Source organism: Bactrocera neohumeralis, chromosome 5, assembly GCF_024586455.1.
Source record: "Bactrocera neohumeralis isolate Rockhampton chromosome 5, APGP_CSIRO_Bneo_wtdbg2-racon-allhic-juicebox.fasta_v2, whole genome shotgun sequence".
NCBI lineage: Eukaryota > Metazoa > Arthropoda > Insecta > Diptera > Tephritidae > Bactrocera > Bactrocera neohumeralis.
In genome coordinates, this window is record NC_065922.1 from 9,194,292 (window position 1) to 9,207,283 (window position 12,992).

Here is a 12,992-nt window from a genome sequence, read left to right on the forward strand (position 1 = left end):
GATACTTTTCTTACGCGGTCTTCTCTACAAGTAACAAACAACAACCACATACATCCATATGTGTAAATATTTAAAGGCACTTTGTCGTGGCAGTCGCTTGTTGACTGCCTTAAATCTGATGCATGAGGCATGCAACATGTGCATTATGTGCCACAGCGGCATCCTGCTCAGCTAAACTTTCTGCTCCTCAACAAAGGACGAAATCTTGATTCAATTGCGTTTACTTGCTTCGCAAGCCTGTTTGGGTTCATGTGTGTGTCGCGTTGCTTGTTTGCCTTTGGAGGCGAGTGCGGTGGTGTGTATGTGGCGACTGTTAAGCAGATAATATACTGACTCACCATGGCGCTTGACTCGCTTAGCTGCCACAATGTTCACATCACTTCCGTTTCATTTTGCTTCGGCTTAGGCGGTGCAACACAAACGCTTTGGGATTATGCGAACAGAGTGCAGCTAATAAAATATGCTAAGTTTACACATTTTCTTAGCATCTCATAAAAAAATTATTGCAGGGGATGTGAATATATGTATATGTACATACATACATATAAACATATAAAGTTGTTGATGTACATATATTTGCGAGAAGAGCAGGTCATACATCAAGAAAGTTAGTCTGTAAGTTGAAAGTGTGCTGTTTCGATGCGTATATGAGAGAAATTGGAAGTTAAGAAAAAAATGTTATTGAGAAAAAAGGACGCACAAATCTAGTTAAACCTTCATGTGATTATTGTTAGAGTTCGGAAGAAGTCAAGCTGCTAATTACCCTTGGCAAGATGCATGTTTCCATCCAGACAAAAAATATTCGGAACAATTCGTGCTTCGCGAGCCTTTATAGGTTTTTGGTATATTTCGGTCAGACATGGGGACGTACTCGAACTAATCTAATTAATTTGTGGACCCAGTACTTTTGCCATCTTGCTACTTTATCTTGTGCTTAAATTTTCATTCGTAGCTTTTGATGACTTCTTATTCATCTTCTTCTTCTTTACTGGCGTAGAAATCACTTTCGCGGTTATAGCCGAGTTAACAACAGCGCGCCAGTCGTGTCTTCTTTTCGCAAGGTAGCGCCAATTGGGGATTCCAAGTATAGCCAGGTCCTTCTGCACTTGGTCTCTCCAACGGAGTGGATGTCTTTCTCAGCTTTCACCGGCGGGTACTGTGTCGAATACTCTCAGTGCTGAAGTTTGTTCATCCATTCGGACGACATGACCTAGCCAGCGTAGCCGCTGTTTTTTTATTCGCTGAACTATGTCATTGTTGTCGTATATGTCGTACAGCACATCGTTCCACCGACTGCGGTATTCGCCATTGCCAATACGCAAAGGATCATAAATCTTACGCAGAACCTTTCTCTCGAAAACTCGTAATGCCGACTTATCAGATGTTGACATGATCTATGCCTATGAACCATATAGTAGGACGGGGATGATGAGTGATCTGTAGAGTTTGATCTTTGTTCGCCGAGAAAGGACTTTATTTCTCAATTGCGTCGCACTGAGAAGTAGCAGCTGTTGGCAAGAGTTATTCTGCGTTGGATTTCGAGGTTGACGTTGTTGTTGCTGTTAATGCTGGTTCCACGATAGACCAGGCCAAGTCGCGAGTGAGATGACCAATTTCTTAACTTTCTTATCCAGTCTGGAGAAAGCAGAACTAACGGCGCGGTTGTTGAGCCCAATGATATCAATATCACTGCGTACGCCAGCAAATGTACACTTTTATATAAGATAGGTATCTTCTCTATTTAGTTCTGCAGTTCGAATAATTTTTTCCAGGACTAGATTAAAGAGGTCGCACGATAAGGAGTCGCCTTGTCTGATCGAACGGCTCGGAGAGGTCCTTCCCGATGTTGACGGAGCTTTTAGTCTTGCTCAACGTCAGTTTACACAGCCGTATTAGTTTTGCGGGGATACCAAATTCAGACATCGCGGCATAAAGGCAGCTCCTTTTCGTGCTGTCAAAAGCAACTTCAAAATCGACGAAGAGGTGGTAAATGCCGATCCTCTTTTCACGGATCTTTCCAAGATTTGGCTTATGGTGAATATCTGGTCGGTTGTTGATTTTCCAGGTCTAAAGCCGCATTGATAAGGTCCAATAAGTTTGTTGACAGTGGGCTTTAATCTTTCATACAATACGCTCGATAGAACCTTATATGCGATGTTGAGGAGGCTATCCCACGGTAGTTGGTGCAGTTTGTGGGTTCTCCCATTTTGTGGACTTGGAACAGCACACTTAAATTCCAATCATAGAGTTCTCGTCCGACCGTATTTGAATATTTCGGTCGGCAATCCATCGGCCCCGCCGCTTTGTTGTTCTTCAGACGGGTAATTGCTATTCGAACTTTTTCTTCGAAATTGTTCTCCTACTTGCTATTTAATACCCTATCTGAATCGGATGTTATGATTCTCAACGGTTCTTTACTAGATGTCAGGTCGTCCAAGATGAAAAAATGGGTAATTTGCTGATATCGTCGCCGTGACTTTATTTCACACTTGCCTGATACTATGCACGGTTTCAAAGCTGACTACCATTACTTTGTAATGTCCTTAACATCACATTAAAGCAAAAACTATAATGATTCACAGTGCCTGTAATCTCGTTTATTATCATGCGGGCTCCCGCGCAGAAGATTCTAGAATACACCACAGTCCCATGAGTCCGAACAGGGATCACATCGCCTCAATAGCTCCCAGCAGGATACTGGAATTTATCACTGTGCTGGGACCATGTGATTCGTTGTGAGAGAGGGAAGGGCATAGGTTTAAGCCTAAATTTATTTATATCATTCAAAACGGCACTAACTTTGTTCCTAGTCACGAAATTGTCAATGGAACCGAGTATGCAAAACGTAAATGTTCGAATCCACGATAGTTGACGAAGTACGACGAATTCCACTTTTTGTGAATTGAAAACTGGGACTTAAGTTCCAATTCTGTTAGAACCTGAGATCTACCATTTCTCAGTTCTTTACCGCCGATGATGGATACACCATGTAATTTTCTTTCTTTTATCATAAAAAAAGTCATCTTGTCTTAAAATCTTTAGTAAGTTTACGAACTCAACACCGGGTTTATAAGAATTCGTAATTATTTTGGTTTCTAACTTTGTTATTCGATAGCAGCTCTTTCAATTGTTCAATTACAATTGATTTTGCTCACTCATAGATCATCGTGTGATTGAGCGTGACTTCAGTAGCGTATTTTCCCGGCGTTATAGCACAGCACTATTTGAAATGTTCCGAGTCTATGTTCAATCTTGATATCTACATTTAAAATCGCAAAAAAATATTGAACCATGCGCCGATCCTTTCGCCTTCGACCAAAAATAGCGTCGCGTTGGCATTTTTCAGGAAATGTTGGACTCAGGCCGCGACGACCCAGATCTGTTATAGAGGGTCATAACTGGTGACGAATCATGGGTTTATGGTTATGATGTGTAAACCAAAGCTCAATCATACTAATGGAAACTGCTGTATGAGCCAAGACCGAAAAAGCGCGTCAGTTTTCTATTTCTATTGCAGGGGGGTCGTGCTTCATGTGCAGTGAATAAGGTTACGCGCAATTTAGGTGAATCAATCCTTCAGAAACACTTGGATATGTCGAAGAACAAAAATTGGTTTTTGCACCATGATAAGGCCCCTACTTACGCATCGTTCCGTGGGCGCAAATATTTGGCGAAAAATAACACATTAATGATGCCGCAGCCACCGTTTTCCCCGGACCTGAACCTCTATGACTTTTTGTTCCCAAAACCAACGATATGGCACGCCATTGAGGAGATAAAAACCGCGTCAAAGAAGGAACCAAACAAGATCACGAAAAATGACTTTTTTAGGTCTTTGAGCATTGAACAATACGCTGACAGAACCGTCAATTAAATTACTTTGAAGGGGACAAAACTGATATTCATGAATAAATAAACACTTTATGAAGAAACACAAACTGCGCGATACTTTTTGAACAAACTTCGTAGTACCACTTACTCCAAAGAGCCTCTCTGTTCATTTTCTCTCCACCTCATAGTGTAATAGTGGCTCCTTCCGAGAAGAAAGTAAATGGAATGGATTTATAGGTTAAAGCTTAAGCCGGTTAATGACCAGGTATTAGAAAATTAATTATACATACATATTTAATTTGAAGTAATTTCCTCCACCCTCACTCCACAACTTGCTGAGGCACAAATCGCAGCGCGCTGTCGAATGATGTCAGAATATCATGACTGAGCGTCAGCATTTCACTTTACTTTCAAAGAAATTGAACGTTCGCCGCTGCTTTTGCTGTTGCTTTAGCTATCGCTGTCATTGTTTGTCGTATTTTTGCTGCTTTTGTTGTCTTTGTCTGCCGCCGGCGATTGTGCAACGCTTAAATGTCCTCATTATCGCATTGGCGTTAACGACGGTAATGACAGTGATGGCTACGCCGGCTCAGCTCAGCTCGTTCGCACTTGACTCCAACTCCATGCAGTCAGCAATACGCTCTACGCTTTGACATCCCTTACGTTGCATGCCCAGCTGTGGCATGTGTCGCATATAGCTTGCGGCATTGAATGGAATTTGAAAGTTGATGCCAGCAATCAGCGCGACGGCACTTTACGTCAGCAAGGCGGCGTAGCAAAAGTCATCTCTAGCGTCACTTTTTCCTTCTGCTGCAGTACCACGCGTGAGCGAAATGTATGAGTGTGTGCGTGTGCGTGCGAAGTGAGCGGCGTCAGTTGCCGATACTGTGCCACGCGCTTTTGCATAATTTGCGCAATTTTGCATAAAGCATGAATGCAAAGTGCACATCGCCAGCCAGCAGCCAGCAGCTAGCATCCAGCTTCAGTGCAGCAACGGCAGCTCGGCACTAGTTTTTATGTTTGCGTCGCTGCTGTTCAAGTCGGAGCGCCGTCAGCCGTTGCACTGCAGCTTTGTTGCAGTTGTGGCCGCGTCACATAATGAAGGACTACCAGCCAGCCATTTGTCACACGCGTACACTCACACACACACATCCTCTCACACTCACTCGCACATATATCTACTTAAAGTTTGCATTCTTAATCCTTGCACTTTGGCTCCTCCGCTTGCGGCTGGCCGCACACACGTACATACCCTTTGCGTTGTGGTTTCGTACGGCTCGACATTTGCGCTCGTGCGGACGGTCGGTCGCTTGCCGGTCCATTCCAGCGCTTCTGTTTATGTGCTAAATAGTAGACGGTTGTAGTTTGCTGGAAAATGCAAGTGGTTGCATTACAGTCCTTGACTGCAAAGCTTGCCTCCATTGAGTAGATGATACAAGGGTTTTAGTTGCCATTTAGAGCACTGTGGGGTGATTCGGTTAGTAAGTAAAAGTTAAACGTTTATTTCATAGGTAAAAGGTTCCAAAATTGTGCGCCAACAAGTTATACAAGGTTGCCAGAATACTTTCTCCGATTGTACTTTTTAGATGGAAATACAATAGTGCTAAAGGAACACACTATAAAGTCATTATGCGAAGTTTGTTACTTCTAATTCGAAACCCGTTTTTCCATATATTCTTTTGTAGACTTATTTTGACCAAATTTTCGAATCACTTTTACGTATTCGATTTAGACCACTTCGAATACAAGCGTTCTGAATGTTTCAAACACTTTATTTGGCTTTCAAAATCATTGAATATGTAATTAGTAATCGATTTGAGGGATAAAAAAGTTATTAATTTGTATCAAAAACGTTTTTATTTAATTTTTCTGTCTATAGCTTGGGTTAGGTTATCCTATCGGCCAATAAGCCACGCATATACCAGTTTGGTTCTTTGCGAGACAAGATGCAGCTGTGTTGTTGGGTCCAAGAAGAGTAGTCAGCCTTTCGGATTGCGCTTGACGCGAATTTTAACAGACTCTGCGGCCTCACGATCGATTCCTCCTCCAGTGTATCATACCGTGGGGACCTCAGATGCTTACAGTGTAGTCTTATCAATACGGAACAAGTGCACAAGAGATGCACCATTGTTCCCTAATCTATACATTTTCTGCAGTCTTCTCGTTCTGTCAGCACCATCCTGCAAGCATGTTTCGCCACAAGACAGTGTATTGTCATCATGTTCTTACAGTCTCTTCTATCGGAAGCCAATAGGAATTTTGTGTACCTCTGATCTACGGTTTTGCACGTGACTTTTGCAGTTTAGCACCCTGGTAGCTCATTCCATCGGGTTTTGCTTGCTTCTGTCGAGATCGTCGTATAAACAATGCATGGGTTTCCCAATGTTTATCAAGTTTTTGGATGTTAGTCGTACACCATTTTTGGCAATCTCGTCCACTATATCATTTCCCTCGTTGCCTTTGTGGCCTGGCACCTAGTAGAAGTGAACTTGCTTGCTTCTGGTAACACTTTCCACTGCCTTCCTGCTTTCCAAGATACTTCTGGCCGATATGCGATACGAGGTTATTGACTTGATTGCTGTTTGGCTGCGTAGATGTTGACTCTGGAGTTTCCTGCAGGTACATTAGAGGCAAGCTCTGCGGATTTCGCAATAGCAAAGACCTCAGCTTGAAATCAACTGCAGTTGTCCGGCAACTTGAAAGGTTGCCTTGTGCCTAACTCTGGAAAGTGTATTCCCGCACCAACTCCATCGTCCATTTTCGAGCCATCCGCATAGATTTTTAGAGTGTTGCGCGTAGCTAACTTAATTTCACGCCAGCCGTCTTTATCTATGTTTACTTTGAACCTTCATTCCTAGTTGGAAAGTCGGATTATATAGTCAGTGTTTGCCCAACCGTCATTACCTACCGAGATTCTATATGTAAATTCTCCTGACCGTCCCGTTGATTTTGCTGTGCTGTTTTCAGCGAAGAGATCTTATAGGTGCATGTTTAGAATCAGTCTTTAAAGCTCTTGTTATGCACAGCACAGCGGGCCTTTGAACCCTTTCCATTGGCTTCGGGTAGATGGATTTCTGTAGGCCTGTCCACCATACTACTGAAGCGTAGAGCAGAATTGATCTTACATTAGCTGAGTAGCACTAGTGCATGAGAGAGGGAGAGGGGTTGTGCCGAGCATCTGCCTACAGCATATACAATATTTCTAGCTTTGCTCACTCTTTCTTCTACCTTGTGCTTCTATAGCAGTTGCTTTTCAAGACTACCCCAAGGTACTTGATGCGGTTCTTGAGAGAGAATTGTTTCTCATTTATCAAAGGTGGCTTCCATGGAGAAATTTTGTGATTTCTTTTGAACACGTTTTCTCCATTTTAAAACAAATTTTGTTATTAATAATAGTTAATATTATAAATATTTACACTGTGCAACAAATTATATGCAACAACTAATTTGAGCTTGCCACTTACAGCGCTTTCCACTTTGCCACACTTTAGAGAAATATGTTAGCATAACCTTAACACATGAACCTGCGCGAGAGCGCACAGGCAAGCACGAGTGTTTGTTTGTGTAACCACTTATATCTGATAAATTATTGTTGCGTTGATTTATAAGTGACTTTTCGCTACCGTCCGCAGTTGAAGATTAATCTCCTCACCTTGCAGTGACATTTGATTTCACTGCTGCAAATGTCAAATGGGCACTTAGGCGGTCGAGTGCTGTGGAAAATAAATTCTGGTATGAAAAGATAAAAAAAATGAAACCAAAAAAAAAAAAATGGTTATTTGGTATATCCTTATAGGACTGTAAAGAAATAATAATTATGAATAATAAAGTATATTTCTTGCCTTAATATATTGTCGAAATAAGGGTGAGTTTACACACGCCTGTAGACAAGCCTATTTTTGGCACTTTGATCACCCTAGCAGTTGGCTCGTTACTTAGCGACCGTTAACCAAAACAAGGCAAGGAATGATAACAAAATTCATTTTTGTTTCGGCGGTTAGTGAAAATCCGTAAAAATAATTTTTAAAGTTAAAAAAAAAGAATTAAAAATAATATGGTCAGTTAAAAAATAATATATATTCAATTGGAAATAAAGAATTATTACTTCTCCTTTAAAAACAGATTTTATCCAGAGGTAAAACGGATTCGGCAAACTCACGGCAGGCAGTTAGTGCCACACTTGTCAAACGCCTACCCAATTCACTGGAGGATTTCATACTCAAGCGCGATTACACTGGTGCTAGAGTTTTTCTCGAGGTACACATTACAAGTGAACATATATTCTTTGAGAACTAAAAAATTCTTATCATAAGCTTAGAGTTTTTTCATTATAAACCAAAAATATCGAATGGGTTAGGGATATCAATGAAGTTCTTTATTCATATGAAAGTACATTCGATGTCATTATGTATGGAACTCGATTTCTTTTGCATGGCCACCACGGTCACGCTTGCTGAAGCCCAGGTTCTGAACGCAATTTTCGACGGTTTTCAAGCATAAAGCAGCCGATACTGCTGCAATTTCACGTTCGATATTCCTACGAAGTTCATTAATCTTGGTTATCGTGTTGGTAAGACCATAGATTTGACATAGCCACAAAGGAAATAGTCTAACGGCACCAATTGACTGGCTCACTTCGTGAGATAACACGTTCACCAAACTTGGTTTTCAATAAATCCATTTTGACATTCGCTGTGTGGCTTTGGGCGCCGTCCTGTTGAAACCACATAATGTCCAAGTCCATATCATCCAATTTGGGCCAAAAATATTCGGTTAGCATTGAGCGGTAGCGATTCCCGTTCACAGTAACGTGCCGGCCTTGATCATCACGAAAGAAGTACGGTCCAATGACGCCGCCGGCTTATTAACAGCACCAAACCGTAATTTTTCCGGAATGCAATGGAGACTCATCAAGTACGTGTGGATTGCTGCCTGACTAATAACGTATATTTTGTTTATTAACGAAGTCATTCAGGCGGAAATGAGCCTCATCGCTGAAGATGATTTTTTGATGAAAATCCGGGTAATTTTCAAGTTGTTGCTCAGCCCAATTCACGAACATACGACGATTCTGGTGGTCAAGCGGCTTTAATTCTTCTGTCAATTTGATCTTCTAAGAATGTAGGCCGAGATATTTTCTCAAAATTCGCCACAAGACGTCATAGAGATGCCCAACGCTTGAGAACGACGTGTGAGAGTCTGATTTGGGTCTTCCTCAATTGATACGCTAGCGATAGCAATATACTCGACACTACGGGCACTTCTTTGTCTCACTGGCACAGGAATATTTGGTACTGTGCCTGTGGTTTAAAAATTTTCCACTAGACGCTCAATTGTTGATCTGGCAGGACGTTTACGACGGTCAGAAATTGGACGTAGCGCTCTTAAAGTTGAGACCACTGACTCCGAATTTCGGTAGTAAATTTTGATAATTTCGACTCGTTGTTGGATCGTATATGTTTTCGTGATAAAATGGCAAACCTTACTAAAGCGAAATGTCAAAATAGCGGGAAAATATATGGCGTCGTTTCTTGTCCCTATCGATTTCATTTTGTGTACCCCCATTGAAAAACTCGTTATAAGGTTTCTTCAGCAAGTGATTCAGTGTTGTTGAGGGGTTTTTAACTGGTACACTTTGTATAAGGCTAGAATAGAAAATACTCGTCCAATCTTGTATGCTGTATTGTCATCGGGATACTCCTATGGTACGTCCAGTAAAATTATGCATTCGATAGTGCCGATTATAATAAGGCTGTTCCAGAGAAAGGTTGGTTTCCAAAGTGATTAAGGTGTTCGAAGTTTGAGTTTGGATAGGTTAGTTCTATTAGTTCTTTAGTTTTCTTAGATAAGACCGAACAGCGATGTTCCCATATTCCTAGCGAAGGCAAGAGACTAAGCAAATAGCTTTAATTTTGCATTGTCGATAAGAAACACTGGAGGAAATATAGAATGTATTGAAGAAACATGCGACATTTTTATGAATCTGTTGACTCAGCCTGAAACCAGTTCTGCTTTCATATTGAGCTTCTTACATACACTTGCTTTTGGGACCTACAATTTGTTGATAAAAATTACTAGTTTTCTGTTGGAGATTCCATTCTGGATTATATAGGTTGGCTTTAAAATAGGCATCACCAAATATTTTTTGTTTTAAAACTTATAATATTTCTACTGATTCTACTTCCTCCTCAAGTTTTCCAGCGAAGATGAAGACGAAGAACAGCATTTGATCAAGGAACAGTGGATTGCGTTCTGCAGCTTCCACTTAGGCGACTATCAGCAGGCCTTGCAACAATACAAAAGCATACGTGATGCTGAACCCGCTACTGAAGACATAACCCATAATGTCGCCGTTTGTATGTTCTACCTCGGCATGTATGAGGAAGCACACCGACTAATGGAACAGACACCGAACACGCCGTTGAAGCTGCGTCTGCTCTTTCACTTGGCACATAAGTTTGGTAACGAGACGCAGGTGACACAGTTGCAGGATTCCTTGCAGGAAGATGTCGAGGATCAGCTAAGTCTCGCCTCGATGCACTACTTGCGCGCACACTATCAAGACGCAATTGATATATACAAGCGTTTGTTGTTGGATAACAAGTATGTTGATCTGCGGCCAAACGGTTTCAGCGATATTCACGGGGTTCTTGTTTACTTGCAGAGACTACCTGGCTATCAATGTTTATCTGGCGCTTTGTTTCTACAAACTGGACTACTATGATATGTCACAGGAGGTGTTGGATGTTTACTTGGCGAAGCATAAAGACAGCACCATAGCCACCAATCTGAAGGCCTGCAATCGCTTCCGCTTGTTTAATGGGCGCGTAGCCGAGCAAGAGATACAAAATATCGCAGACAATGGCACTTTCGGTGCCGATCTAATACGACACAACTTGGTTGTGTTCCGCAATGGCGAGGGTGCCATGCAAACATTCCCGACTCTCCTAAATATCGTGCCAGAGGCGCGTCTCAACTTGGCTATCTATCATCTAAAGAGCGGCAATGTGCAAGAGGCCCACGCATTGATCAAGGAACTCCAGCCGACTGTGCCGCATGAATACATTTTGAAGGGGGTTGTGCATGCGGCGCTCGGTCAACAGATCGGTTCGGTGAGGCTTTTATCGATAGCGAAAATTAAAATCTGCTAGCTGGCTAGTATCAACTCATTAACTTTTCCTATAGAAAGAGCATATAAAAACCGCTCAGCAGAATCTACATTTGGTTGGTAGCTCAGCTACTGAATGCGACACCATACCCGGTCGACAGAGCATGGCTTCGGCTTTCTTTCTCTACTCGCAATTCGAAGAGGTCTTGGTCTATATGAATTCTATAAGAAGTTATTTTGTCAACGACGACACCTTCAACTACAATTATGCTCAAGCGAAATGTGCCACGGGCTACTACAAGGAGGCGGAAGAGTTGCTCATGCAAATAACGGATATGGACATAAAGAACCAACACACTTACTGCATGATCATAGCGAAATGCCATATACACGCCGGACGCCCGGAGTTGGTGAGTTTTCATGTTTATTTTTGAGTTTCGTAAACTTCCGTAAGACCTGCTCTAAGCTATCGGACGGATTGGTTCAACCGAGCATAGGCAGCTGCAAGAAGTTAAACTTAGAGATCTTACGCTGAGTTGCTCTCTATGGCAGAATACGAAATAGGAAAATATTTAAAGAGGATAATTACATTATCGATATTACCGGACGGACGGACTTATGTGTATGAATGAAATTTGTAAAGGAAATTACTCTGTAGTCTTTTGTTGTCGAAGGGTTTCATATTTCGTCGTCGTCACAAGACGAAGAGCTTGACAGAGCTGTTTTTTAGGAAGGTCCAATTCATCGAATTACTCCTCGGAGTTTATAGCAAACCCTCTGCCATCTGAAATCTAGTCTTTGTGAACCTCTTTAGCCACAGACTTGAATGAACTCAATGCGATTTTTTCCTTTACAGGCTTGGAATGTTTTCATCACACGCGACACGAACTCTGAAGCATTCTTACTACTACAACTTATTGCAAATGAGTGCTACAAATGTGAGGAATTCTGGGTGGCCGCCAAGGCTTTCGATATGCTGGAAAAGTAAGTTCTACTAGAAATATAGGTGAAATTCCTATTTTTAAATTATTGAATTATTCTCATCAATAGACTCGATCCAAGCCCAGAAAATTGGGAAGGTAAACGTGGCGCTTGTGCTGGTGTACTCTATGCTTTGGCTTCGAAAGCTGACAAGGGTTGTCCACCGAATGGCGTAACCGATGTGATCGGTTTACTGCGCGACTCGTCAAATCCACAGGCAGAAGCGATGATAAAAGTCATACGCAAACATATAAATAGTTTGAAATAAGTGTAGAAAGTTTATATTTAAATTAAATTTTGGACCCTTTGGAAGGAAATAAGAATAAACCATACATTGATGATATTGTTATCGAGTTGTTTTAGGGAAGGATTCGGCGAGAGGTACTTTTAAGCTAATCTTAGCTAATCTTTGAATAGACAGTTCAACTTTGAGAGTATATAATATAATAGCATCTAGTAGTAAAGCCTTAAAAGAGTCACGTTAAGATGAAGGAGAGTTTGACGTCTTATAACGGGTGATCCAAGTATTCAATAGCTTTTTTTGACAGATCACGTGTGAGTCGTGAGAGTACACCCAAAAAAATCTTAAATTGAAAGCGTACAAAATACAGCTCGTGCAAGAAGCCTAAAACCGCTCGACCGTCCCAAGCGACATCGCGTCTTGGTTTTGAAAAATACCAAGAAGATCCGCCGTTCTCGAGCCAAACTTTGTTCAGTGATGATACCCATTTCTGACTCAATGGATTTTTAAACAATCAAAAGTGCCGCATTTCGAACGAAGACCAACCTGAAGAGATACAAAAGCCACTATTTCATCCAGAAAAAACAACAGTTTGGTGTGCTTTGTGGGCCGGTGAAGTCATCAGTCCATATTTCTTCAAAAATGATGTCACTGAGATCGTAACCGTCAATGGTGACCATTATCGCGTCATGATAGCCGACTATTTGATGCCTGAAATTGAAGTTCGTGATCTCGGCGACATTTGGTTTCAACAAGACGGTGCCACTTCCCACACATTGCATCAATCAATGGATTTATTAAGAGAACACTTCAGTGAGGAAATAATTTTTC

At 41.6% G+C, this 12,992-nt stretch overlaps 1 protein-coding gene across 1 annotated transcript; it reads left to right on the forward strand.

The window, feature by feature from the left end:
• Positions 1-7,788: 7,788 nt before the first annotated feature.
• Positions 7,789-12,269, forward strand: LOC126759936 (intraflagellar transport protein 56). Its single transcript, XM_050475171.1, has 7 exons — positions 7,789-7,888; positions 7,954-8,088; positions 10,025-10,434; positions 10,496-10,943; positions 11,017-11,349; positions 11,796-11,923; positions 11,990-12,269. The coding sequence occupies exons 1-7, from the start codon at positions 7,886-7,888 to the stop codon at positions 12,186-12,188; spliced, it is 1,656 nt and encodes a 551-aa protein (XP_050331128.1). The 5' UTR covers positions 7,789-7,885; the 3' UTR covers positions 12,189-12,269.
• Positions 12,270-12,992: the final 723 nt, after the last annotated feature.

Coding starts and splice junctions, on each gene's coding strand:
- LOC126759936 (XM_050475171.1), top strand. Junction 10,944..11,016: donor TCGGTCAACAGATCGGTTCG/GTGAGGCTTTTA, acceptor CTTTTCCTATAG/AAAGAGCATATAAAAACCGC. Junction 11,350..11,795: donor ACGCCGGACGCCCGGAGTTG/GTGAGTTTTCAT, acceptor TTTCCTTTACAG/GCTTGGAATGTTTTCATCAC.